Raw genomic sequence first — 27,221 nt, 5'->3', positions numbered from 1 at the left:
AAGAGGGCCTCGTCGTCTCCTATGCTTCTTGTAAATTAAAGTACCACAAAGAAAATTATCCTACTCATGATCTTGAGCTTACGACTGTTGTGCACACTCTACAAGTTTGGTGCCATTACCTCCTTGGGAATCTTTGCAACATCTACACCGACCACAAAATTCTCAAATATATCTTCACTCAAGCCAATCTTAACATGAGACAAAGAAGATGGATTGAATTAATCAAGGACTATGAGTTGGAAGTTCATCACCATCCCAGCAAGGCAAACATCATTGCCGATGCCTTGAGCCAAAAGGCTTGGTGCATTGTCTTATGGTCATGCCCGGAGTTTCCACCCATTTTGATGATTTTTGGAGGCTTGGGCTTGAGTAGGTCTCCAAGGGATTTCTTGCAAACATCGAGATAAAATCCACCCTCCTTGATCATATCAAAGAAGCACAAAAGAATGATAAGGGTATGGCCTGAATTTGTCACAAGAAGAAAGAGGGAAAATCAAATTCTTTTTCCTTGGATGATCAATGTATTGTTTGGTTTGGGAAATGACTTGTAGTGCATAGCACCGCCTTTGACCCCAAACTGGAGGTCAAGTTGAGAGGGCTAATCAAATTCTTGAAGACATGTTGAGGGCTTCTGCTCTTACATGTGGAAAGAAGTGGGAGAGTTGTTTGCCATTCGCAAAATTCTCCTTCAACAATAGCTGTCAATCAAGCATCAAAATGTCCCCTTCGAAGCACTTTATGGAAGAAGGTGTCAAAATCCTCTAAATTTGTCTGATCCTAGCGAGAGAACATTATTTGTTCCGTACTATGTGAAGGAGGTGGATAAGCATGTCAAGACCATTCACGAGTGTTTGCTCATGGCGTAATATCGTCAAAAGAGCTATGCCTATCATCATCGGCATGAGCTCACATTAACTTATTGGAGATTTTGTTTACCTCAAAGTCGCTCCTCTCAAAGGAACATAATGGTTCCAAGTTAAAGGAAAATTGATACCACATTATGTTAGCCCTTTCCAAATGGATTCTTCTCGAATTATAGTTGCTCCACAAAAGAATCAAGATTTTTGGACCGATTTAGCCTCCCCATTTGAACTAAGAGCGAGGTTCATTAGTTATCTTATGCTCACTATTCACTGTGGACTCTACTCGTCATCCTCTCCCTTCTCCCTCTCATTTCTGTACACAGAACTGGCACACCATGAGGCCGGCGATGCCTGCCAGCCATCGAGTCACTGTGCTCCCGAGCACCATATCTTACCCCCCACTGGTAGAATTCAACCGGTGGATCATCCATAGTTTGTGAGCCTTTAATTATGTTTCAAAAAATAATGATGGAATGATGAGATTGTGAGCATGAGAGAAGGTTTGGACGTACTAGTGTTAGGGATGGTTCAGGAAGGGAATCTTGGATGTTATAGGCTCACTTGAACCGATTAAGTCGAGTATGGTAAAGATGAGCCAAATACCTTTTGGAGCTACGATCTTTTGGCTTGAACACCTACAGTATGAATGGGTTGGCTTGTAGAAGCAATTGAGGTTGCTCTAGGAGGGGACCTATGTAGCCTTCACACCGAGAGGTGAATACCCAAACAGTCAGGGCATAATTGGAAAATGTTGTCACGGGTACCCCGTCTTGCAATGTGATCAATTGCATGAGTCAAATGGTCTCATATCATGTGGGTAAAGAATTACTCCCATAAAAAGTGTAAAATCATTTTGAATTACCGTACTTTTGGTCATGACATTCATAATGTTCATTGGACATCAATCATAGAGTTTCGTGGATTTGTGGCATGGTTGGATGTGCAATGATGGAAGTTGGTTCTTGTATATCTTATGCTTGATAATAGCTAGTTTACTTTTTGGCTATGGATATCAGTATGTTGCCATGTGAGGATAGTCATTATGGTTGGTTTATGTTAGTTTATCATACATATGTAATTTTAAATTGCTTTTTCAAATAAATAAATTTAACTTGTGGCATATCCTTGCTACTCTCATCCAAATGCTTACTCTTTTGAGTCGGGAATATATATACCCTAGGAGTAGGTTTTTCTACTACCACTACTACATAAACCCCTATATATACCGGCCCATTACTACCGGTTCGTAATGGGCCGACAGTGATGGGGAATCACTGCCGGTTCATAAGCCGCGCGGGAAAAATATAGTCATCGTGGCTTACGAACTAGCAGTGATAAAGGCATCACTTCTGGCTGTTGGCTTGAACCGGCAGTGATGTCCTGCTCCATCTTCACTACTGGTTTAATCCACCGACCGGCGGTGATAGCAGGGCATCACTGCTAGCTTGTTATATGAGCCAGCAGTGATGTCTCGACTATATAAAAGTCATCCTCTCCTTCCCTAAGCCCGAGCACACAATAGAGAGGAGCTCTGTTTGCTCGGTGGCAACCATTTTTGGTCACCAAGTTCTTAGTAGCTTCAAAATTTTGAGGAATCCTCATGCCCTAGGTGTTCCAAGGTATGTAACTTCATCTCCAATCCATTTCTAGTTGAATTTAATTTGCTAAATTGCTCTAGATTTTGAAAAGATGAAGATGCACCTATGGCCATGATGTTTTAAGACAATGTAGATGCAATTATATTTCATTTATTATACGGAAGCTTCAATTAGTAGCTTATGGTGGAAAGTGTCTTTATTATTGATTTACATTAGCTATAGGTTTTAGCATATTTATTTATTAATTAATTTAGCAAGCTCCTATATAGAAACTTTAGGTATGAGCATATTTATTTTTGATTTATAATGAATTAGAAAAATTAGCCATGATATTTAGGTATGTTGCAAGCTCCAATTATATTTTTATTTAATTAATTAGCATGCTCCTATATGAAAACTTTAGGTATGAGCGTATTTATTTTGATTTTTAATGAATTAGAAAATTTCTCCATGGTATTTAGTTATGTAGCAAGATCCAATTATATGTTTTATATTTTATTTAATTAGCAAGCTCCAATATATAAACTTTATGTATGAGCATTTTTTATTTTTAGTTATTTAGTCCTAAAAAAGGGTTTAATAATAAAAAACATTCTAGGGATGGCACCAATAAATACTCATCGGAAGCGTAAGCGAAAGCATACAAAAGGCGGCTCCTCCAACCCGGGCCAATTGCCTGTAGGAGATGATGAGGTAATTTATTTGTTGGTGATTGTAAAATTTTCCAGATGTTATGAATTTGGATTTACAATAATGATATAATTGTAGATGGACAAAAGATGGATGTACGATATGAGCCGTGTGAGTGCAGAGTACAAGAACGGCATGGATTGTTTCCTGGTACAAGCCGTGGCGCACAAGTCAAATACACTATTTCAATACATGTGTTGTCCATGCGTCGATCGCGAGAACAAGAAACAGTTTTTCACCACCCAACAGATACATTCCCACTTGACCAAGGGGCTTTATGCCTGGCTATACTTATTGGACCGAGCACGGTGAAGCTGAGATCGTACAGGAAGGGCAATACATTGGCAGAGAAGACGAAGACTTATGCACTGATATACCGGCTGACAAATCCACCAATATGCCCCCTACCAGAGATACGTTGGTCGATGATGATCTAGAGGAGATGTTGGCCGACGCCGATGATCTGGAGCAGATGTTGCGCGATGGGGAGGGGAACTTCACCAATGAAAGAGAGTTTCAAAAGTTCCAGCATATGGTAGAGGACTCTAAAACACTGTTGTTCCCGGGCTGCGAGAGGGAGTACACAAAGTTGCGCACCGTGCTTTCACTGCTACAATTGAAGGCAAGCAACGGGTGGTCTGATACAAGCTTCACAGAGTTGTTACTGTTCTTGCAGAAATTGCTTCCAAAGGGAAATGTGCTGCCAAAAAACACATACCAAGCATGTTGTGTGCCCATTGGGGTTGGAAGTGCAGAAAATATATGCATGTCCAAACGATTGCATGTTTTATCGCAGAGAGCATGCAGACCTGGAAGCATGTCTCGTCTATTATGCATCACGGTACAAGCATGACCGTGATGATATCGATGGTGAAGGAAAGAAGAAAAGGCCTCCCGTCAATGTGATGTGGTATTTTTCTATAGTTCCCTGTTTGGAGCGTTTATTTGTGATCAAAAGGCATACTGAACTGTTTTGGTGGCACACCGAGGAGTGCAAGGATGATGGAATGCTGAGACACCCCGCTGATTTAGAGAAGAATCCACCTCCTTAGCCATCGCTTAGAAGAAGTCTACCTCACCCATCTCCTAGAAGAAGTCCACCTCCTCAGCAATCGCCTCAAAGAAGTCCACCGCTTAAGAAGCCAGCACCATCAAGAACCTAGCCATCAGCTCGGAAAACACGATTAGGTTCCGCAGCATCCAAGCAGACAACATCATCTAAAAAGTCGGTGGAATCTAAGAGTTGGTGGAACCCAAGGATGTTTATTCACTCACTGCTGAGGAAACTAAAAAGAATAACAGCAGAGGAACTAGCACGACTTACTGTGGGAGCGGATATCCAAAAGATAGATGTTACATGGCCGTTTGAGTTGACCAAACCTTTAGTCAAACTAGATATAGAAAGAAACCTTACAACTCAAATGTGCCGATTACATCAATGGTACTTGGAGCATTGCAGACAGGGTTTTCAGGCGTTCCCTGTAAGATATACAGATATATATTTCCTCAACAGGGATGGCTCCTTCTGGGTGTATTTCAAGGACTTGTATGAATTGTATAAGACAGATGCCCTCGATGTGGCTATAGTCAGAGTGTGGACTCTGTAAGTGACATATGCATATAATTCACGTTATATGATCTTGAAATTGCATAGTTAACTTCTCTCTTTCGTAGAATGGAGATCCAAGCATGCGAACAAGACTTAGATAAGAAAGTAGGATTCATCGATCCTGGGCTTGTGAACCAGAAACTTATAAGGGAGAATCCAGACTTCACCGAGGACTACTTATTGAAGTGTCTGCTTCACCACCAATACAAGAAATTCATACTCTTATCCTACAATTATGAGTACGTGTCTACATACCAGGGCATCTTCATTTTATAGGCAACTCGATTCTAGTACTAATTTGCTATGGTGACATATTCTGCAGTTTTCATTAGATCCTCCTTGTCATCCACCTAGACTTGAGCAAGATCATTGTCTTGGACTCATAAAAGAGAGATCAGACGACTTACCAACACCTCATCGACATGCTAAACAGGTTAACTCGATCATTTAATCTTCTCGATGATTGCATCTAAGTTTAATTGGTATTCATATTCACGTACAGGGCGTACACAAGATACCCAAAAAAGAGTATCATCTATGTTCAATTCAAGAAGCAATATGATGTAAGAGTATGCGACACAAATCTTCAGATAACACCATTCCTTCTAGTAGAGAGTATGCGACAAGGAGGAAGGCTACCAAGGGGCTTGAAAACATATTATATTTCGCCAAATGACACGATATTAATGTATGTCATTAATTACTATTTATTAATGAATGATATGAATTACTATGTATGATGCGAAGCTGGTATCGACGGGATGGCCTTCCAACGATGATGCGAAGGAGGAGCAAGAAGCAGCGGCTAGGAAGCGTGCCCATGACGAGGATGAGAGGTTAGCCCGTCAGCTGTGTGCTGCGGAGGAGAAAGAAGTTGCGTCCCGTAAGCATGCCCATGAGGAGGAGGACGAGAGGGTGACCCATCAGTGTGATGTGGAGGAGGCTGAAGGCTCAAACCGTAAAGGCATTCAGGCGTGAGACTTCGATGTCTTTGACACGCCGGTGAGCCTAGAGCTTAGAGCTTAGGCGATGCTGCGGTCGATCAAGTGTGGCCGGGTCCAACGCTCCACCACCATCGCCCCCCTTTGTCCCCGGATGTACACACGCCAACAGTCGACAATGCGGAGACGCGGTCCTCATCATGGGAGAGGAAGTAGAGGTAGAGGTAGAGGGATACTGGACTGACTGAACTCGATTGACTTTTCAGGGGGTGACGTGTGAGAACTATTATATACATATGTGTGTTTGTCGATGCCTATGACTTGAAATGTGTTTATTATTCTGTATTAATGAATGTGCATTTATTATTGATTTACATTAAATATATGTATCATTGTAAGCATGTATTGAGAGAGAGACAGAGAGATCGAGGAGTGAGAGGGAGTATAGAGAGGACAGAGAGAGGGAGGAGGGGAGGGAGGAGAGGCAAAACACTACTGGCTGAATCCTTCAGCCAACAGTGATTTCAGGTTTATTACTACTGGCTGAAGGATTTAGCTGGCAGTGATGCTTTGGGCATCACTGCCGACTAAATCCTTGAGCCGGCAGTGATAAGGCTCTTCACTGCCGGTCCACCGAGCCGGCAGTGAAAGTCCATGACTATCACTGCTCGTTGCCTACTGCCGGCTCCAATTTTGACAGTGAAGGTGGTTTTAGAGTCGGTAGTGAAGGGGGTTTCTGCAGTAGTGTACGTTTATACTCATGGTGAGAGTTTTTATAGGTAATGATGAGCTTATTCATAGATACTTTGTGCTCGTTGATATCGGTGACAGGCAAGAGTAGTGTCATACTACTCAGGCTAACCCCGGTGATGCCTTTGGGCAATGGTGCCACCTGTCTTTTGTTGTTTAGTTAATATTCTAGTGCACATAGATGTTAACTTTCTACATGATAAATTTGATGTATTTTGCTTATCTAGCTTATGTTAACGTTTTGTTGAGAGCAAGGACTTGTATGTTAGCTCTCCTCCTTTTTTCGAGCATGTAGTACTTTAATTCTTGAACTTGTAATATCATATAAAGACTTGCAATGTAATTTAATTACTTACTTTTTATTATGTCTTGAGATGGTATGCTTATTGTAAATGTGTGTCGTGATCTTAGACATGTATAAACACATATCAAGACTACCAGAATTGCACTTGTTTCAACCGAGTTAGCGGCTGATATGAACGTATTTAGATGTGGGCTAGTATGTGGCACATTGGATGATGGGCGTATGCTAGCTATCATCTTGTATAGACAATTGACTCATTTGATTAAACCGAGTGCAATTTGGACGGTTCTCACATAGACTATAGAAAAAATGTAGTATTTTTTGAATCTATGTAACAAAAGCTACAACTTTCATGAGGACACCATAATTTTATTCCATCGTTAAAAGGGTGTAAGTCACAATGGAAAACAAAGGACCAAATCTGCCTTTGAATTTTGACAAGCGAACTTCTATAGACAACCATTGACAATACATTGCTCAAAAGTTATAAAATTTTATCAGCAACTAGATTACAATATTATCTACTACTTTTGTTATTATGAAATTTTTTATAAAAATCATTAAAGACTCTAAATTTGCCAACGAACAGAAACTGAATCTTGAATTCAACTCTGCTACACAGCAAACTTCCAACATGTATTGCGCCCAATTGACTGGACCAAAAATCTTAAAATAGAAGGAAAAGGTGGGGATTCTGTACCTCAGTCATCCATGCAAAAAATCCTTTCCTTCTCCTTTCTTTCTTCCTTCTTTCTCCTGCTCCTTCTCATTCCTCCCCTCCTTATTTTCTCATTTTCTCTTCCTATTAAGTACTATATCATGTGACTACTGTAGCAGCAGTAGCGGGGGCGGCAGCTAGGTGGGAGGGGGAGACAGTCAACCCTAGGGGGAAATAGAAGTCAGTTTGGGCCTTAGATCTAAAGTAGGGTGGCAGTCTGGTCCTAGGTTGGGCCTAAGAGGAGAAAATGGGGTTGGCTGCCCCCAAAGCCAGCCCAATATGATGTCTTCCTATTTTAAACATTATACCAAGGTATTTTCACTTCACGTCTTAAAAAAAAAGAGTTTGCTACTAACATACTTGTGGGGGGTGAAAATGAACTTACGAGTAACTTCATCGGGGAGTGTTTTTTTTTTTTTTGCAATTTTGCCTTTGCAAAAAAGCTCAAATTAACTTACTTTCTGGGAAATAAAAGAGGGTTTTGTTTTTTTCCCTAAAATTTTTTAGAGAGAGAGAGAGAGAGAGAGAATGTAGAAAAAATAAGATGCAACCGTTTGATTTACTTTGAATTTTTTTTCTTGCAAGAACAAGGCATAGAGTTTTGTTACGATTTGCAATGATTCAGGATTTTATTGAGAAAACTAAAGTCCAACTACTCTAGAAACGAATGTTCATAATATCCCTTGTAAATGGATGACTGGATTTAGTTTGTATTCAATACAACCTAAGAGAGTTCTGGTACAATAAAATTCTCTTTAAATATTATTCTTCAGAATTTTATATTTTCGGAATATTACAATAAATGTACATAAACAAGCCAACAGCTATATAGAAGTATATTAGATGCTTACACCCGAGCGGCAGGTACAAAGATGCTTAGACTTGAAACGAAGTAGAAAAGAAATTATTCAGAAAATAAAATATATAAGGGACAATCTTGGTACAACCTTAGATGCATCCATCACAGCCGTCTTGAATCATACGTACCCCAACAGATGAGTCAATGGGCGCGCAATGCTGTTTCCATGATTTCCCAACAGGCCGAAGAGTACGATGTAGGGCCAGAACAGATACACCATGTTTACTATGAATGCTGTCCCGAACTTGAGCAATGGCGCCGCACCTACCTTTCTGTTAAGGACGATAGCTGCGTCAACGAATAGCAGCCACAAAAAGCGAAGTGCATCGAGCAACACCAGAGCTGTCATGGCGCAGGTCGCAATGGCAGTGGCGCGGGCCACTGGAGAAAGCAATAGATATAGGGCAAATGCGAAGGCGGCACAGAAGCTTCTCGCGGATCCGTTCAGCAATGCCAATGAGAAGGAGACTAGCTTGATTCGTTTCTCTATGTCGACAGCAGCTGTACCACAGTAGACGAGACTGAAGGTGGCTATGGTCGAGCAGCTGAATGCTATTGTGTTGGCGATGACAAACCCGTCGAAAGCATATTTCCCGGCCATGATAGGGGTGCCGGTTAGTTCGGGGCCACCAGGCATTGGTGCGCCAGCGAGCTTGAGATTACCTCGGCTCTCGTCGCTCCTGAAACCGCCGGGCATTGTGAAAACCGCCGCGAATGTCGCCGTTGCGACGAGCACTGAGCAGATGCCGACAATCTGTGCAAACTCCGTTATCTTCTTCGACTCTCCATCCTTGTCTAGCTTGAGAACGAGCTTTTCTTTAAAGCGATCGCGCCGACAGTTGCCGTTCTGAGCGTTTGCAAAAGTTAGCGTACCGAGTATCCTACGCTGGGCATGCTGCAAGACCAAACAATGCAAATACCAAAATGTTAATTATACTTTGCCATCCCTTTTTCTAATCCATTAAACCAACATATAACAACCCACCTATATTATTCCTATATGCAGTTTTAATTTGCAGTAATTTTCACTAAAATTGCACAATATGTAGTACTGCAATTATAAGTGCATATGCATGCTATTCTAGGGACTGAGATAAAAATTCTCAGGTGAGTGAAAATTAGTATAAAATAAACACTATTTATCATTCGTATAAAGAGTACACAATTATTCCCTAGAAACGGGAACGTAATTACTTGAGATTTTTCTCTTTTTCTTCTGATTAGTTGGAAAACAAAGAGTAAGAGTAGCCGAATTATTTACCATCCCGAAATAAAATCCTGAAGGAGCTTTGCTCTCAGAAAGATCCATGGGGGTGTTTCCCTCTTCATTTGGCAAGTTCAGGCGAACATATCGGTTCTTCATGAGAGCCTGGAATATGCACAAATCTCCTCCAAGAACAGCTAGGTGGAGGGCAGTGTTCCCTTGGTTGTCCTGGACATTCAGGATGGACTTAAAGTCTGGTCTCATGCACACAAATTTCACGATAGTACTTCTCTTCTTCTCAACAGCAGTATGAAGGAAGGTTCTCCCCTGAGAATCGAGCAAGCCGGCGCAGCCAGCACACTCGGTGAGCAAGATGATGACAGCCACCAGATTGCCTGCCGAGGCAGCAACGTGCAACGGAAACAACCCGTCGATGTCGGGCTGAAACGCTGAAGACGGATCAGATTGCACCAGTTGGTAGAGTGGAAGCATCAACCACCCGTAGAATTTGACAAGGCACTTTGCCGGGCCAAAGTAGATGCCGTAGGAGTAAAATTCGAGGGTCCTCGCCATGAAAACAAAAAGGAAAAAATCGAGGGAAGGATCATCCGCTGATGCAGCGAAGTGCATTGGTGTACTTCCAGAGATGTCCAGTTCTTTGGTCAGGTCTTTGTTCCATCGAAGTAGCTCCTTTGTCATGTCTGTAATTGCTATTACTTAGTTAGACAGAGCTAAAAGACAAACTGAACAGCACTACATTTAGCAGGCATCCCATTCACCTTTTTTCTCTTTTCAAAAATGTAATAGTAAATTTATAAAAACTACAGGTCTTTGGCACGTGTAAGAAAACTACACATATAAGAGATTCTATCAAAGAACTATACACTAAGCAACACCCATTATAAAAATACACATTTATGCGAGTGTGTCACATTTAACAGGCCCTGATATGGCTAAATGGTCTCGCAATCCATTTACCCATGCATTGGCCGTGGCTTGGCCATGTTCTTTCCACACCATTACATTTTTTTTCCCGGCTTGTGGCAGCCCATTTAGACATGTCACGTCCCATGGAATAGCCAAAAGTATAAGTTTTGAAAGAGAAAAATATATAGATAATGTTTTAATTTTCTTGTACATAGGCAAATAACGTGTTGCTTTTTGAAATTTACTAAAATTACAAATGGGATATCTTTGTGATCGAGGCCTATGCACATTCAAACTTTTGAGGACAAAAATTCCTTCAGTAAAAATTCTTTCAAACCTTATCAATGATGAAAACAACTTTTGCCCAATTTAATTGTTCACATGAAAACTATACTAGCCATTCTCTAAGTTCCTAACGTTGTATACTTTTACAATTTCTACCAAACATAATTTTGATAAAGAATTGCTCACTCCATATAATGTGTTCGCTATGTACATAATTTTGAGTTCACTCCGTACCATTCAATTCATAAATCTTGGAAAGAAAAAAATCTTGAAACTTATCACATTAATAAGGACAATCACAAATGAAATTAATTCTTTCCATCAAAATAAATTATCTTTTTCAATGCATTGAACTTCACCGTACTACATCCGGTCATAAATATATGTCATTTTAAATAAGACATAGTCTTCAATGCATTGATGTGATGACTACTTTCTATTCGAATATATTTATAAAATTCATTGAATTTGTGATATTATGAAATATTTTTTTAAAAAAAATATACACATATGATTTTAAGATTTTCAAACTAAATATTTTGAAAGCTATTGTTAATCAAAGTTTTAAAAGTTCGACTGAGTTTTTTTCAAAAAGACTGTATTTATGACGAGAGGGAGTAAAATTTTAACATGTAGTTTGGAATAATAGACCAAACTTATGAGCTCTATACAAACTCAAATCAACTAATCATTTGTAATATGAATACCAATACACAAATTTAGTTTAAGATAGGATATGAACAAAATTTTAAAATGAAGATAAATTACCATATTGTTAAAGTACTTTCGAAGTGAAATGCATATGATCATTTTTTCCTACACCAATCTAGCTAATATAATATAGAAATATCAGCATTCAAGGTGTAAAGGTTTGACTGCAAGCAGCCAAAATGGCACTCTTTGATTAGCGACAGTATATGATTTGTAAAAAATAAAATCATAATATATTGGAGAACAATAAATAAACAAGATAAATTATTTGTGAAAAAATTCGTAAAAAATTATAAAATTTAGTGAATCACATGTTATATTTTGATCATTTAAATTTCCTAACTTTCAAATGTTTAGACACTTCTAATCTTTATTAGTGTTTCCAATTTTTTCTATCAATTGGTTTTACAAAAATTATGTTTCAGTTTAAGTAATTTCTATAAACAGTCATGTGATTACTTTTATTCTAGGTTTGGGATGTGACATGTAAACTGTTGCAGCGCATTGCATTTCCAAGAGACATTGTAGGCCCCCTCCCCTTTTTTTAAATTTGAGTTTACAAAATGGAAATAGCTACAGGGAGTGTTGCATTGAATTTGTCAACTGACATAATCTTGGCTGATATATAGTCAGCTCCGTGTGGCACTACTACATATATATGGTCGTAATTTTAGTAGCTTAAATTTGACTTTGAGATTAGAGCATAAAGATTTGATTTTAGGGTTTATTTTCCATATATACATCTAGCGTCTACCATATAATAATTATAATTATGGGCCGGCCGGATTGAAGGTTGTCATATATATAGTTTCCAGGTTTTTCTAATAATTTCTAGTATCCTTTTTCTGAACATATCTAAGCGCCCTGTTATTAACTTTACGAGAAAAAGGCTATAGACTTAATGTTGAGAATCAAGAATACTTCACTTTTGCTGTGGAGAACAGCAGTATGTAAGGCATTCTGTCCATGTGGGCCGGAGTACGCCAGCTTCTTGTCCTGAGCAATCAACTCAGTAGCAATAGAGCGATGATGCAGCGAGGTGGCCAGGTACAATGGCGATGTACCATCATTGGCAACCACACGGGCCAACTCCTTGTCCTCGGACATCAATGCTTTGACCATACATATACCCGTACTGTCGCCAAAGCGGACCGCCTCGTGCAGGGCCGTCTCCCCGCGCTTGTTCTGCATCCTCAACATGGTCTTCCTCTCGTCGCCACCGGTAGCCAGCTCAATAAGGAGGGAGACCATTGCAACGTTCCCAGCCCGCGCGGCACAGTGCAGCGGCGTATCTCCGTCTTCGTTGCACGAGACAAGCAGCTCCTTGTACTTGCTGGAGATGACCTTAGCCATCTCCAAGTACCCTGATTGGTCCCCACCGGCCGCCACCACATGGAGTGCAGAGGCCCCCTTGGTGGCAGCTCTCGGTGGGACCTGCGACGTAGACCGCCGGGGAGTCTCCAAATGAATGGCAACTTCGCGTTCGCGGGCCACCGCCGCTCCTCTGTCTTCCTTTTTGAGAAAATTCTTTAGCCAATCTGAGTTACCGGAGCATGCGGCCCTTAGCAGCTCGGGCCGCTTGGCCACAACGAGCTCTTGCAGTACACGCTCGTCGTTGGCTTTCTTCTCATGGCTGAGAGGCGGGTTTCTTGAACCCATCGCTTCGCTCACACCACTTGAGCGCTAGCTATGGATGTGATGTATGCTTTCTGTTCGTCGTTCTTACAGGTGAGTGTGCATGCATGAATATATATTGGGTTTTGGTTTAGTTGGCTACCAGTCGACCATGTAGAGCATCTGTTCGTTGCGTGTGTCAACCTGCAGCGCCAGCTACCCAGCTCGCGCTCTTTTTGTCTCTCTCGGTGCCACGATCGCTATCTATGTGGTCCTTGAATTGTTCCGAACGGAATATATTCTTTGCCTCTGCCAATAAACGTATGAGACAGCAGCAGGCGAAAATTTGTTCCACGTCATCTCTTGCAGGCTGCTCGTGCTGAGGAAGGTCTTTCTTTATTCTATGCGTGATCAGAAGGTATTTCTTTGTTCGTATATGAGTGCGCGGGAAGAAACTGGTCAGTATCAAGCAACAATGGGTGGGCCTAGTTATTGTTAAAAAAAGTTTGGTTGGTTGATTGTATCTATTTGAACAAGCTGAATTGAGTTTCTATTTGATTGATTGAATTTGAGACCACATAAATAGATACAAGAGTTGAAATTATGATTAGTTATTCATATGAAGATGATTTTATGACAATAATAAGTGAGTTTGCTTGCACGAGCAGAAACAGAACTTGTATCCACTGGGCCTGGCTGCGGAGTGAACCTCGAACCGGGCTATGATGAGATCGTATATTTGTATTCTTCATATCAGACCGAAACAATAGATACGAACAACCAAACACGCTTCTCTAGATTATATGTATCTATGGAGCCAAACTGGAGATATTCAGGTAACAAACACACCGAATGTTTCTAGCAAGTGCTGGGACGACTTTGTTGTGCTACACCCTTCTCAGTATATGTAGCGTGCCCTTTACTTTGTAGCCCATCTTTTCATTTAGCAAAGTGAAACAACGCAAGATCACGTTTGGTATTTTACTTTATATGGATTACATTGATAGCATATTGTGAGTTTAGAACCAAAACTACACTACAGACCTGACTGCTATCTTCTGACGATAGAACCTGCAAGTGATTTGCTCCGTCATAGCTTAATCACTACTTATGCAACAGATCAATATAGCATTCTATCAGTGCCGATTCAACAATAATTACTACTAAAGACATATCAAGGTCGGTTCTTAAACTTCCACGCACGGACAATAACTAAGGAGCTAAAAACCAACACTAGTCGTCACTATTAGTGCCGATTCTTGGTTGAAACCGGTAGTAATAAGTCAATATCAGTGCCGGTTCTTATCAAAAACCGACACTAATATATCATTGTCGGTTCTAGCCATAAACCATCGCTGATGATTGCTACTATAATAACTTATCTTAAAAAATTCATAACTTTTTCATACAAAGTCCGATAGGGAAAAACTTTATATAAAAATTATAGTTCTCGGTGTAATCTACAACTTTGTAGTTGAAATTTTTTTCATTTAAGATCATTTCGATGTCAAATAGCCATTCAAATATTTGATCAGAAGATGTCAAAAGAATTGATTTTGTTATTATACTCACGAACGAACAAAAGCTGAGATGGTTAGAGGGGTTACGCGTACACCTACCGTGAGGTCGTGAGTTTGAATCCTTGTTGCCGCATGCGAGCAAAAATTGCATGACTTGTAAATGGTTGGGCTCAGTCAGGCAATGCTGGTTGGGTGCCTCTAGTCGCAGTATTTTTTGCTTGTTTTGCCCAAAAACGTTGAGTTGGGGACCGATTATCAGTGCCAATTGGAGCCATCAACCAACACTGATAGTCTACCTATCAGTGTCGGTTGGAGCTATCAACCATCACTGATAGAATTTTCAATGTCGATTCTAGACCTAACACTGATAGTCATAGACTATCAATGCCGAATAAATAATGATGATTCAAAACCCGCAACTGATGGTTTTAAACCGTCACTGATGGGATGTTCTGCTATAGTGAATTTATTTGCTTCTGTTAGAATATATGGATTTTTCCTATTATATTTATGTAATTTCAAATAAATTTCAAAGGTCCAACTAAGTGGAGGTTGTGATGTATCTTTTAGTACCACTTTGCTAGTGGAGGTAGAGGGAGACCACCTTATAAGAAATTATCGTCTTCACCCATTTAGCATGTGTGGCATGGATGAAGGCCATAGGCGCACATCACCTGTGTGAATGGTCTGCTGAAATATGGTCCAGTAGCTTGTGCAAGTGCGGTCTCCTTTTGTAGTTTTTTTTTTTTTACTATGTGGGAAAATGGATATATTTATATTTATAGAAATTATGTTGGTTAAGAATCCTATCATGCATGTAATCGAATCTGATTATAGCATGTCTCAATCACACAATTCTCTCTATGTATCTATCAACCACCGTCACAAAGCATATACGCAATTAGGATTTTGCCGCTCTCTCTACTACACCGCCAGAGGTAGTCATCTTCATCCCGCTGCCTCGTAGTGCACCGACGAATGAGAGAGGAGGTCTTCGGAACCCGTCGCTCTTGGGATTCTACACTAGAAATGGACAAATAAGATTTTTGAAAAGCACTCGGCGTGACTACTCGTGATCTATTGCATCACTTCCTCTACGGAGCGCCATCACGGAGCCCTTTGCATCTCATGCTGCCAACGAGTACATTCAATGTGATCCATCATGTTTACCATGTCTGTTTTTTTTTTTTTTGTGCAACTTTCGTCCTAGAATATATTAGAGAGATATATATCTAGGATAGACTCTTGTAGTATGATGATGATAGTCGATCTATTCATGTTTATGTTATATTTAGGAATTAAATTAAATTTGAAGGTGCTATTTTATCCAATAATCCAAAAATCTTATTGTAGACACTTTGATTTAATGATGGCTGGTTTTACCCATGCACTGAAGCCAGATAAGTTTACTAGTGCGCACTTTAAAAGATGGTAGATAAAAGCCACTCTATGACTTATGGCTATGAACTACTACTGGGTTACGTCTACAGCCCTTAAGGAATTCTTTCCTCTGTAGAATGTATTGGCCTTCTAGCTTCAATTTAATTTCAAAATTTTCCATTATCAAAGGTTCTAAGTGTCATGTTGTGTGCAATCTAAGCAAACTTGTAAGCCTTACAAGGCAACCATGGAGAGAATTTTGGCACCATTACAACTCATACATTCATATATGTGCGAAATGAATGGTGTGTTTACGAAGGGGGGAAAATATATTTCATGACTTTAATTTATGATGCATCTACATTTTGTTATTTATATTTAATGAAATCTAAAAATAAGGCTCTAGACTACTTTAAAATCTATAAGACGGAATTTAAAAATCAATTGCAAAGAGAAATCAAAAGACTTAGGTCAGATCGATGTGGAAATTATTTCTCTAGTGATTTGGACTTATTATGTAAGGAACATGAAATTATTTATGAAAAAACACCTCCCTTATTCATACCAATCAAACAAGGTAGCCAAAACGAAGAACCTGTAACACCATAATTTTTTAATTTTTGCAATAGTTTAAAATTTTGCTAGAATTAAATAGGAGTTGTAATTTTTGATCAAATAGAAATAAATTATTTTCTAAATTTAAATTTGTCATAGGTTATAGTTAAATTTGTTGCATTCATACTGCAGGAGTTGCAATAGGATTCTATGCGTGAAAAACTATTTGCAAAAGTTCACTAGAAGGCGCTCGTTTAAACCTCTTTTGAAAATGGTTCGAAATATAAATAGAAATGCCATTTTAATTTTGCAAAACCGACTCGAGCTGACTTCTCTTTGTAATCCAGCGCAAATCCTTTTTTTCCCTCGACTTCTTTTCTTTGCGGGCCACCTTCTCTCTCACCCACTTGGGCCATGGCGCATTCTGCTTCCCCTCCCTTCTCTCAGGCCAAGCCAGATCGCTCGCACCCAAGCCGCCCCCTCCCACACCTCTCTCTGCCAGCGGGCCCGGCTAGAGCCCCCCGAGCCACCGAGCCACCCGTCCGACTCTCCTTCTTCCTCATAAGTTCCCATCAATCCCGCTCTCAATTCCCACCGGCCATTCAAATTTGGTGCCTCCCTGAGCCGTTTCTCGCCGATTCAATGTCATGCTCGCGATCCCCTCCCTTGCTTTACGTACCACATGGAAACCACCCGGGCCCTTTCCCCTTCTTTCCCCTCTATTTATTCTGATGTATGGAAGGTGACCACCAGTTTGGAAACGGCTCTGTCCTTGTCAATCTCCTTCCTCGAGCCCACTCCTCTCTATTTAAGCCCCTCCCGAGCATCGTGTGCACGCTCTCCACCCTGTCTGGCCGCTATTGCCCTCTCCCCCTCGCTCTTGCGCTGTCATCATGCCTTTCTTCCCCGACACCAGTAAAGAGCTCCGCTGTCGCTCATTTTTGCATGGCCGAGCCCCTCTAACCTCATTTCTCCCCTCTACGGCATCGTAGGGTCACTGGAGAGACTCTCGGCTGCTTCTCGGCATCGGCCAACCCCTGAAGCACGGCTGCACTGAGCTTGAGCTCCACCCGACCGTCCCTCTCCGCCCCCAGCCTCCCATAGTCCCTATCCGCCATCGAGAAGCCCATGGTGAGACTTCTCATTCCCTCATCTTTGTTTTATGCTTTTTTGGCAAGGTTCTGGCCATGTACTGTTGTTGGCCATGTGCAATGCCGCCCGGTCTGCCCCTTCACCTCTGAGCCGTCTAATCTTGATCTAATGGACGAGATCGTGTACCCCTTCGTTTTGAGTAATCGATTCACTATGATAGGCCTCTAGACCCATGGACCCATGGACCCATTCCATATGTTTTTCAATTTAAAAATAATTCTGTTTTGATTTATGATGTCACAAATAAGATTTTCAGTATAAAAACAAATCGGTTTATTCTTAGAAATCAAGTAAAATTTGCAAAATAGCCCCTAGAACTTCAAAAGCTTATAACTTTTTGCTCATAGCTCTGATTTGAGTGATTTTCACGCTCAAATTCTCGTAGCGACGTGTAGAATCTTTTTATAGGGTTTTTTTTACCTTGTTTTAGTACTGCTTGGTGTACGGTTCTTAGTGGTTTCTCTTGTATGCTTTTTTGGTGTGTCGATTAGGAGGTGATCAGTTCATGAACTTGCAAGATCAAGCCTTTGAAGACTCCAAGCAACCCTCAGCTAAAGCAAAAGTATCCTTGAATATCTTGCTCCTATTTAGGATTTATATGTAGTTATTTATTTCTTCATGGCAAGCTTGTTTAAATTGGAATCCCATGTTAAGGTTTACTAAATTTTGTATGGTTATCCTTGTCGTCGTTGATGAGTCATAGGTAATAAAAGGGTAGGTATGCTACTTACTATCATGATTGGGGTAAATGTTAAACTTGACTAATATTTACGCAACAAGAACCGGGTATGGTAATATTTTGTAGCAACAAGGTATAGGGACCGTAACAGGATATTTGTGTGATGATGGTGCGGGAATGCACGTGTGCGGGTAATTCACATTTAGTTTGTGGATATTCCTGTGTGGGATCCTAAGGACTGGTCCTTAAAGCCTCTAACCAAGTTAAACCACACGACCACGAGGCTTATATGGGTATGGCTTGGCTAATTAATTAGCCACCCCTCCGGTTCTGTGGGCACCAATGGACGATGGAGTGGCACAAGAGGGGGCTTCTGTAGCGATGGGATCATCTGTTAGAGGTGAAACCTCAGTGGGTGCCTATGGATCGACAGAAGCTTTGTAAAGGCTTTGTAGTGAGACCCTGACTCCACAACCTAAAAGTGTGAAGCAACACGGAAATCATGACTTATGGGGAAAGTTGTGCAAACTCTACAGAGTATCAAATTGATCAATCAGTCATGCTCACGGACAAGAGCGAGCTTGAACTTCTTCTTGATTAGTTAGGATCAAGGTTTTGGTATGGATGGTCGGGTAGCCGGGTAATGGAATTACCTGGAGAGTCTTGGTATTCAGATGGAAACCGATGAGTCATTCCTTTTGTTATAGTTGTGTTTTAACAATTAGTAAATAGGATGCCTGTTGTTGAAGTCATAGGTTAAGGTTTCTTAGTGTCATTAACCAGTGTCTAACATTTTTTTGACTCAAGCCCCATATAATGCTTTCCTACACTTACGGAGTATATTATTGTACTCACCCCCCGTTGTCCCCTTTCTTGCATCCATTTTGCTATTCAGAAGCCGTCAATGAAGCTGCATCCTTCGATAGAAGACCCTCTGGCGATGAAGCTCTCTTTTTTCGCTGTATTTTTCTTTTAGTCCCTCGGGTCCTTTTATAATAAGTTAATAATATTATTATAATAAGGACACTCTGATGATACACTGATGATGTAATGTATGTATGAAAACTTGATTCTAGCATACATCTTTTGTACTTGGTTTTGTTCCTTTAAAATTGGGTGTTATAGAACCACACCCTAACTGACTTGATTAATGCCTTGTTGGGCACTGTGGGATTATCTAAGGCATGGTGTGGGAGGCCTTATTGACTTCTTGTCATGTTCTAAATAGAGTTCCTATCAATAATAAGGAGAAAACTCTATATGAAGAATGGGAAGATAGAAAATCATCACTTTCTTATATGCGCACTTGGGATTGCTTGACAAAGGTCAATGTACCAATAACTAAAAAGTGTAAGCTGGGACCTAAAATAGTGGATTGTGTCTTTCTTATATATGCTCAATGTCGGCGTATCAGGAACCGGGGGTCCCTGAGTCCCGAGGCCAGGCCAGCCATCCGCCACGTGTCACCACCCCGTGAGGTCCTTCCTGCGAGGTGAGGAAAGTCTAAGTTCCGGGAGAAGGTGCTCGGAGCCACAGTCCCTGGTCCCCGAGCACCCCAGTTCCTCGATGACCCGCAGAGTCTAAGTACCGGGAAGAAAGTGCTCGGGGAGGTGCCCGGTCACCCCCGAGCACTCTAGTCCCCCGACGATCAGATGAGCTAAGTTCCGGGAGAGAGTGCTCAGGGACTGCGCGCAGCAGTCCCCGAGCGCACGGTTCCCCGAGGGCCAGTGTGAGAATGCTCGGGAGAGAGTGCTCGGGGCTGCGCGTGGCAGCCCCCGGGATCTCGGTTCCCCGAAAGGTCTGTGCAAAAGTGCTCGGGAGAGGGTGCTCGGGGTTGCTCGTGGCAACCCCCGAGCACTCGGTTCCTTGAAGGTTCGTGCGCGAGTGCTCGGGAGAGAGTCCTCGGGGAGGTAACCAATGCCCCAGAGCACCCGGTGCCCCGAGGGCAAGGATAAGCATTCTCGGGAGAGAGTGCTCGGGGAGGTGAACAGTACCCCCGAGCGCTCAGTCCCCCGATGACCCGGAAAGGCCCCCGAGGGGCCCGCCAATGAGGGTGTCAATCAGTCAGAGGCCTGAGGCCGCATTTAATGAGCGTGCGCGGCCTGACATTCCCAACTGCTCCCGCCGCAGTGTCAGTTCCTGCCACGTTTTGGCAGAGAGGCATGGGGCTATTAATTGCACGGGTCCCGTCCCGTATCATCCGGTGTGTCTCGGGATAACATCGCCAGGATCAAGGCATTCCGCCTGCCACCCTGCCGTGGCAGAGGAACAAGACAGGGCGGGCACGCCGGGTAGTTCTGTGGCTGCCTGGTGGGCCCCCTCAACGGCGCCCGTTGCTAGGGCGTTTATGGTGACAAGTGACCGGGCGTGCGCCGTGTTTTCCACCTCCTGGTCACTTCGCCCAGAGGAAATGATGACGCCTTTCCCAGTCATGGCATCTTGGAACTTGTGCCCCCTCCTTCCCGTCAGGGTGCCGCCGCTCGACGAGTGCGCTGCACTTGCTAAATGTTCTCAAGATGCCTCGTGGATGGACGACATCCGAGGGTACTTGAAGGAAAAGTTCCTTCCCGGGGATGAGGCGTCTGCCGAAAGAGTTGCTCAGCAGTCCAAGCGCTATGCCATAGTAGATGGGGATCTCTACCGGCGTAGCGCAGGAGGTGTACTCCTGAAATGCATCTCCCGGGCAGAAGGCGGCGAGCTCCTCGCTGAGATCCACGAGGGCGAGTGCGGTGGCCATTCATCGTTCCGCACGCTGGTCGAGAAGGCCTTCCGGCAAGGTTTCTACTGGCCTGCAGCCCTCCACGATGCTTCCGAGCTGGTTCGGCGCTGCAGGGCGTGCCAGTTCCACGCAAAGTAGATTCACCAGCCAGCTCAGGCTCTTCACACCATCCCCCTGTCATGGCCTTTCGCGGTCTGGGGGTTGGACATTCTGGGTCCATTCCCCCGAGCAATCGGGGGCTATGAGTACCTCTACGTCGCCATCGACAAGTTCACCAAGTGGCCAGAGGTGGTCCCAGTCATCAAGGTGACCAAGAACACGGCGCTCCAGTTTATCCGCGGCATCACCAGTCGCTTCGGTGTCCCGAACCGGATCATCACCGACAACAGCACCCAGTTCACGAGTGCCCTGTTCGGGGACTGCTGCGAAGACCTCGGCATCAAGCTTTGCTTCGCCTCCGTCGCTCATCCTCGGAGTAACGGGCAAGTTGAGCGCGCCAACGCGGAGATACTGAAGGGCCTCAAAACCCGGACCTATGACGTGCTCGCGAAGCATGGGAAGGGATGGGTGGACGAGCTGCCCGTCGTGCTATGGGCTAATCGGACCACGCCAAGCCGTGCCACCGGGGAGACTCCATTCTTCCTCATGTATGGCGCTGAGGCGGTCCTCCCCTCCGAGCTCACTCTAGGCTCCCCTCGGGTGCATGCATATTCTGAGGGTGAGCAAGAGCAGCAGAGGCGCGACGACGTCAACTACCTGGAAGAGCGCCGGTGGTGTGCCACCGTCCGGGCGGCTCGGTACCAGCAAAGTTTGCGGCGCTATCACCAGCGCCACGTCCGGGCATGGTCCTTTGAGGTGGGGGATCTAGTTCTCCGACGCGTCCAGTCGCGCGAAGGAAAGAATAAGCTATCCCCTATGTGGGAGGGTCCCTTCACCGTGATCGGGATCCCGTGAGAAGGTTCTTTCAGGCTGGCGACAGAAGATGGGCAACCGCTTTCCAACCCGTGGAACATCGAGCACCTGCGCAGGTTCTACCCGTAGATGGCTATGCTCGCGGCTCAGGTCAACCAGGCCGGGGGCTTCCGCCCCGCCCAAGTTGACCGGGGGCTACCACTAGCTGGGTAAGTCACCCAACCTTGTAAAATTTGTCAATTCAGTGTAAATGTTAATATGCAATCGTATGTCAATCTCGCTTTTCTGGATTTCGTATGTTTAATCTGTCTGGTGAGATGCTCGATTGTGCGAGAAACGTTCGCTCTCTCTTTTTCCCCGCTGATAAAAGAATCCCGATCGGTATGTGCGTAGGCAACTGCCGCTGACTTACGTCCGATGTGGTAGGCTGTGGTGTTCGGTGTCGTGGCTGATCTCCGGGCACTACCGAGTCCCTGGGCGCCCTGGGTAATCCTATCGCTCGAGCCGCTCGAGTAGTCCGGAGCTCAGGCCCCAGGGGCGGGCTGTCTGTGCTCGATCTGGTCTATCATACCCGGGCGCCACGGAACCATAGGACCTCCGGGTTATGCCTCTGCCTGCTCTTGTCCGCCAGTCTGGATATTCGAGAGGTCCCGGGTCAAAAACGAGAGCAGTCTATAACAAGTACCGCACTAACAGAGCGCACCAAACAAGGATTTTCTCCTCTCTCTCTTAAGTCACAGATCGATAATCAAAGCAAGGCAGCTCGACCGCAAGGGCCTCGATGCCTAGGTCGCTGCTCGGCCCCAAGGGTCCGCGGGTGGTCCTACCGCTTAAGCATGAGTGGCCGAGATCACCCGACCCCGGGCTCCTCGCGTGCCCCTTGATGCTCGGGCGCCCCGGCTGCCTCTCTCTCTTAAGTCACAGATCGATAATCAAAGCAAGGCAGCTCGACTGCAAGGGCCTCGATGCCTAGATCGCTGCTCGGCCCCAAGGGTCCGCGGGTGGTCCTACCGCTTAAGCATGAGTGGCCGAGATCACCCGACCCCGGGCTCCTCGCGTGCCCCTTGATGCTCGGGCGCCCCGGCTGTGGGAACCAAGTCCCCGGCCACCCCGAGCTCGGAGCGCACGCCCCTCCTAGATCGGTTGGCCAAAAGGCCGACAGCTATCTGGTGAGTGGTTAAATTCAGACGAATTTACATCCAAAAGTATTTTGTTCCCAAGTCGTCCTCGGGGGCCCCCGCATTCTAATTTGCCCGGTGAGATGGTCTCCTCGTGCACAAACCCTACCGTGTGTCCGCTTTTTCCTAGAACGACAGAACGGTCCATAGAAAGGTGTACCGTACGTGCGGTAATGTCCGATCGAAGTCTTTCATGGTGGTCGTGGTGTTTGGTCCGCTTTTAAGGGCCCTGAGCACTACCGAGTCCCTGGGCGCCCTGGGTAATCCTATCGCTCAATCCACTCGAGTAGTCCGGAGCCTAGGCCTCAGGGGCGGGCTGTCGATGCTCGGTTCGGTCCGTCTTAAGACCGGGCACCACCGAACCATGGGGACTCTTGGTCGCATTTCCGCCCGCGCGTGTCCCCGATCTGCTGACTGAGTGGTCGCAAGGTGAAAAAGTGTTCACCGGTCATGGCGTGCTCCGCGCTGGATCGACCTATCTCCCGAGCAAAGAAGTTCATATCTTTGTCTTTTGACTTAGCCAATGCGGACTCGCGAGGGCTCGGGGGCTGAACACGCTGAGAAAGATGATCGGGACGACTTCATTCTCGGGGACGGAAAGGTCGGGGTCAGACCGACTAAGTACTTCCTGGGACATCAAGGCAAAACATCAGAAAAGGCACTAAGTACTCGAGGATATCGGAGTTGCGAGCCCAAAGAAAAGCTTCCATTATATTCACAAGGGGAATACAAGCATTTCTAAGGGATCACTCCCGTATTTACATCAAGACAAAAATAAATGAAGAAGAAACTACTACAAAAGCCTAATCGGAGGCAGAGTTGGCGTCGGAGTCGTCTTGGCCATCCCCGGGGGCTGGCGGCGGTGGCACTTCCCGCCTGAAGCCGGCCGCCACCTCAGCAGCGGTGCTCCGAACCGCTTCCCGGGCGGCCTCTCCCTCGGCTTCGACTACTCCTTCCCACGATGGTTCCAGCGGGAAGTTCGAGTCTCTACTCCGGTAGCAGGCCAGGACGTGCTCGGCCACCGCTTGGGCCAAGCCGCGTCCTTCCCGGGCGGCAAGTTCTTGGATGGCCCAGGGCAGCGCCTCGAGAAGCTCGTAGACTTGCTGAAGTCCCACGACGTGTCGTCCGGGGGCATCGCTCTTCTCGTCTGTGACGAGTCGCCCAAGGCCGGCCCTCTCCACGGCCCGCCGCATCCGCTGGAGTACGTCCTCCAACATTTGCTGCAGGTTGACCCACGAGACAAAGACAGCCTCGAGCTTCTCCTTTGCGGCCCGTAGCTGCTCCTTAAGACTCTGGCCCCCGACCGCACCAGAAGCGCCGGCGCCGAGTGCGAGGCTGGCGGCTTGCTTTGCCTGTGCCACCAGTTCGGACAGAGCCCGCTCGTGGGCGGTCAGCTCTGCCTCGTGCTTAGCGTTCTCCTCCTCCCTGGCAGCGACAGCTGCCGCCGCCTCGGTAGCCTCCCCCTCCCGGCGGGACAGCAAGTCCTCCCGGGTGCCCAGGTTCGCCGCCTTGTTTTTGGCGTCGAACTCCCGAAGGGTCAGGTCAGCTTCGTGGGCCTCCCCCGCCCACTCGCGGCTCGCGACTGCATCCTCCCGCTCCTGTGCCCGCCTCTCCCTGGCAAGGGCCTCGGCAGCCTGCTGCCGTGATGCCTCAGCCAGGCGGGCGGCGTCTTCTCGCTCCCGCGCAGCTTCTGCGCGGGCGCTCCCCAAAACCTCCCGCTCCCGCGCGATCTCCGCGCGGGTATCTTCCAAAAGCTTCTGCTCCCGTGCGGCCGCCTCGCTGGCCTCTTCCATGGTGCTTCGTTCCTCCTCGTTGGCAGCACGCTGCGCGGTGAGGCGGGACTCGAAGGCGCGCCGGGCGGCCGCGAGCTGCGCCCTCTCCGAGTCTAGCCTAGCGTGCTTTGCTTCAAGCTGCCCCTCCTTCACGTCCACCGCCGCGCGCAGCCGCTCGACCGCCACCTGGACGCCATCGATCGCGGCCAGGAAGGGGTCAGCAGGCCGGCCGGGTGCCAGTGGAGCGCTGGCTTCCCCGCGACCCACCTCCGGGGGGTTCGGGATCCCCGAGGGTTGCAACACCATCATCCGCCCCGGGCTCGGCACGCCCAGGGTAGGTTCGACCAGCGCCGGGCGCTCGGGCGACGACCGCGTCCCCGCCTCGACCGCCGCGTCCGCTGGCCCCGTCAAGACCACTGCTTCCGCCATCATCCGCCTCGGGCTCTGCACGCCCGGGGTAGGTTCCACCGGCGCCAAGGGTTCGGGCGACGGCTGCGTCCCAGCCTCGGCCGTCGCTTCCACCGTCCTCGCCTCGGCCGCCGCGTCCACTGGCCCCGCCGACATCGCTGCGTCTGCCTGACTCGGCTCTGCCGGCCGGCTTGGCTCGGGTGCTGGTGCCAGCGCTAGCGCTCCTTCAGCCTCGACGGCGCTCGTGGATGGCCTGCAGGAGACAGACGAAGGTCAAAACCGAAGCTTAGTTCGGGCGGAGAGCACCCAAGAAAGAATGAAACTTACGCGGTCGTAGTCCCCTGGTACTGCCATTTGGCCGTTGGGAGCCTGAACTCTGGGCCCGGCAGCGCCCGCCCGGAATCCTCCCATCTCCTCTTCCGCCGGGGGCTCGGCGGGGCCACCGCGCGGTCTCCGGGCGCCGGGTCAGGCCCCATCCTTACGAGGCGTGGCTCCAAGACCAGGAACGCCGCCGCTGCCGATGGCGGCAGTGGGGACTCCAGTGCGGGGATGTAGACCCAGGGGCGCTTCCCCCGGTCTCCCGGCGCCGCCACCACTGCGCTGTCGGCGGTGCCCTCTTCTCTGGTGCGGCGGCTGCTGCCCACAGCGGCTCCACTGCTGGCCTACGGCTCACTGCACGCGGCGCCCGGGCCACTGGGCTGCTCGCGGCCCCCTCGCTGGCCACCTCATCCAACCCAGGGAGCTCGGGGGCCTCGGGGCTCCGGCTCCTCGGCCGGTCAACGAGCCCCTGGGCGTCGAACTCCAGCAGCTTCGCCAGGATCGTTGCGCGCTCGGGGTTAGCGCAGAGCGCCATTTCCGGCCACGGGAGCTCCGCCCGGCTCGTGTCCTCCACGCCGGTCACCACTCGGGTCATGCCCCTCAGCTCCGCTGGGCCCAGGTCCCAGGTTGCGCCGATTTGGGTCCGGGTGATGTCTTCGGGCCCGGTGTAGAGCCAGTACGGCAGGGCCCGCTCCCGCAGGGGCGCCAGGCGGCGGCGCAAGAAGTCCGCCACCACCATTACCGAGGTCAGCTCGGCGTCGCGCAGGAATCTCATGCGCTCGAACACCGGCTCCAACCTCGCGTCCTCCGGCGGCGGCGCCTCCCACGTCGACTTCTGGGGCTCCGCCGCCACTTCCGGTAGGGCGAGACGATCATGGTGGTCGACGTCGACGAAGAACCAGTCCCGCCGCCACTCCTCCCATTTGCTACGCAGCACCTGGGGGATGTACTGCTCCCCCAGGCCGTCTCGCAGCCGAAGATTGCAACACCCCACGACGTCCGCCGTGGAGTACCCCCTCTTCTTCCCGGCCGATCGCAGGATGAAGAAATATCGAAGAAGCGTCACCGAAGGCGCCACTCCCACGAACATCTCGCACAGATGCGTGAACACCGCCAGCACTACGACGGAGTTGGGGCTCAGGTGCACCAACTGGATGCCGTAGGTGTCGAGGACTTGGAGGAAGAACGCTGAGAACGGCGGCACCAGTCCCGCTGCCACGAAAGATGTGAACAAGACGATGCGCCCGGGAATGGTCGTCGTCGGCGGGAAGTTCACCGGCATCACCACTGAGGCTCCCTGCTGGCCCTCGGGAACCAGCAGCTTCCTGACTTTATCCGCCGCCTCCTCATTCTTCAAGCGAGACTTCGGCAGCACGCTGTCCGGAGTCCTGTCACGACGGCTTCCTCCGGCTCTCGGCATCTCGTCGGGAGGGGAGGTTGCCTGGTGGTGGAGAGGAAGGAGGAGAAGCGCTCCGATCGCCTAAAGGGGTTCTAAGGGCTCCGGAGCACGAAGGAAACGAGAGCAAGATCGCAAGATAGCGTAAAGAGGGGGGCG

At 46.7% G+C, this 27,221-nt stretch overlaps 1 protein-coding gene across 1 annotated transcript; it reads right to left on the bottom strand.

Moving 5' to 3' along the window:
* Positions 1-8,236: 8,236 nt before the first annotated feature.
* Positions 8,237-13,169, bottom strand: LOC133925881 (ankyrin repeat-containing protein At5g02620-like). The gene is made up of 3 exons (XM_062371623.1): positions 12,386-13,169; positions 9,594-10,237; positions 8,237-9,227 (listed from the first exon to the last, which is right to left on the bottom strand). Exons 1-3 carry the CDS (start codon positions 13,116-13,118, stop codon positions 8,451-8,453), a joined length of 2,154 nt encoding a protein of 717 aa, XP_062227607.1. The 5' UTR covers positions 13,119-13,169; the 3' UTR covers positions 8,237-8,450.
* Between the last annotated feature and the right edge of the window lie 14,052 nt (positions 13,170-27,221).

This window comes from Phragmites australis, chromosome 8, assembly GCF_958298935.1.
Source record: "Phragmites australis chromosome 8, lpPhrAust1.1, whole genome shotgun sequence".
Classification (NCBI taxonomy): Eukaryota; Viridiplantae; Streptophyta; class Magnoliopsida; order Poales; family Poaceae; genus Phragmites; species Phragmites australis.
The sequence above is the reverse complement of the archived record's forward strand: the minus strand, read 5'-3'. Positions and strand labels throughout refer to the sequence as shown.

Excerpts from the sequence above, each read along its gene's own strand:
- LOC133925881 (XM_062371623.1), bottom strand. The coding sequence starts at position 13,118 with ATGGGTTCAAGAAACCCGCCTCTCAGCCATGAGAAGAAAGCCAACGAC. Across the intron at positions 10,238-12,385 it reads TGCTGTTCTCCACAGCAAAA|ACATGACAAAGGAGCTACTT; the intron begins GTGAAGTATTCT and ends TAGCAATTACAG. Across the intron at positions 9,228-9,593 it reads CAGGATTTTATTTCGGGATG|CATGCCCAGCGTAGGATACT; the intron begins GTAAATAATTCG and ends TTGGTCTTGCAG.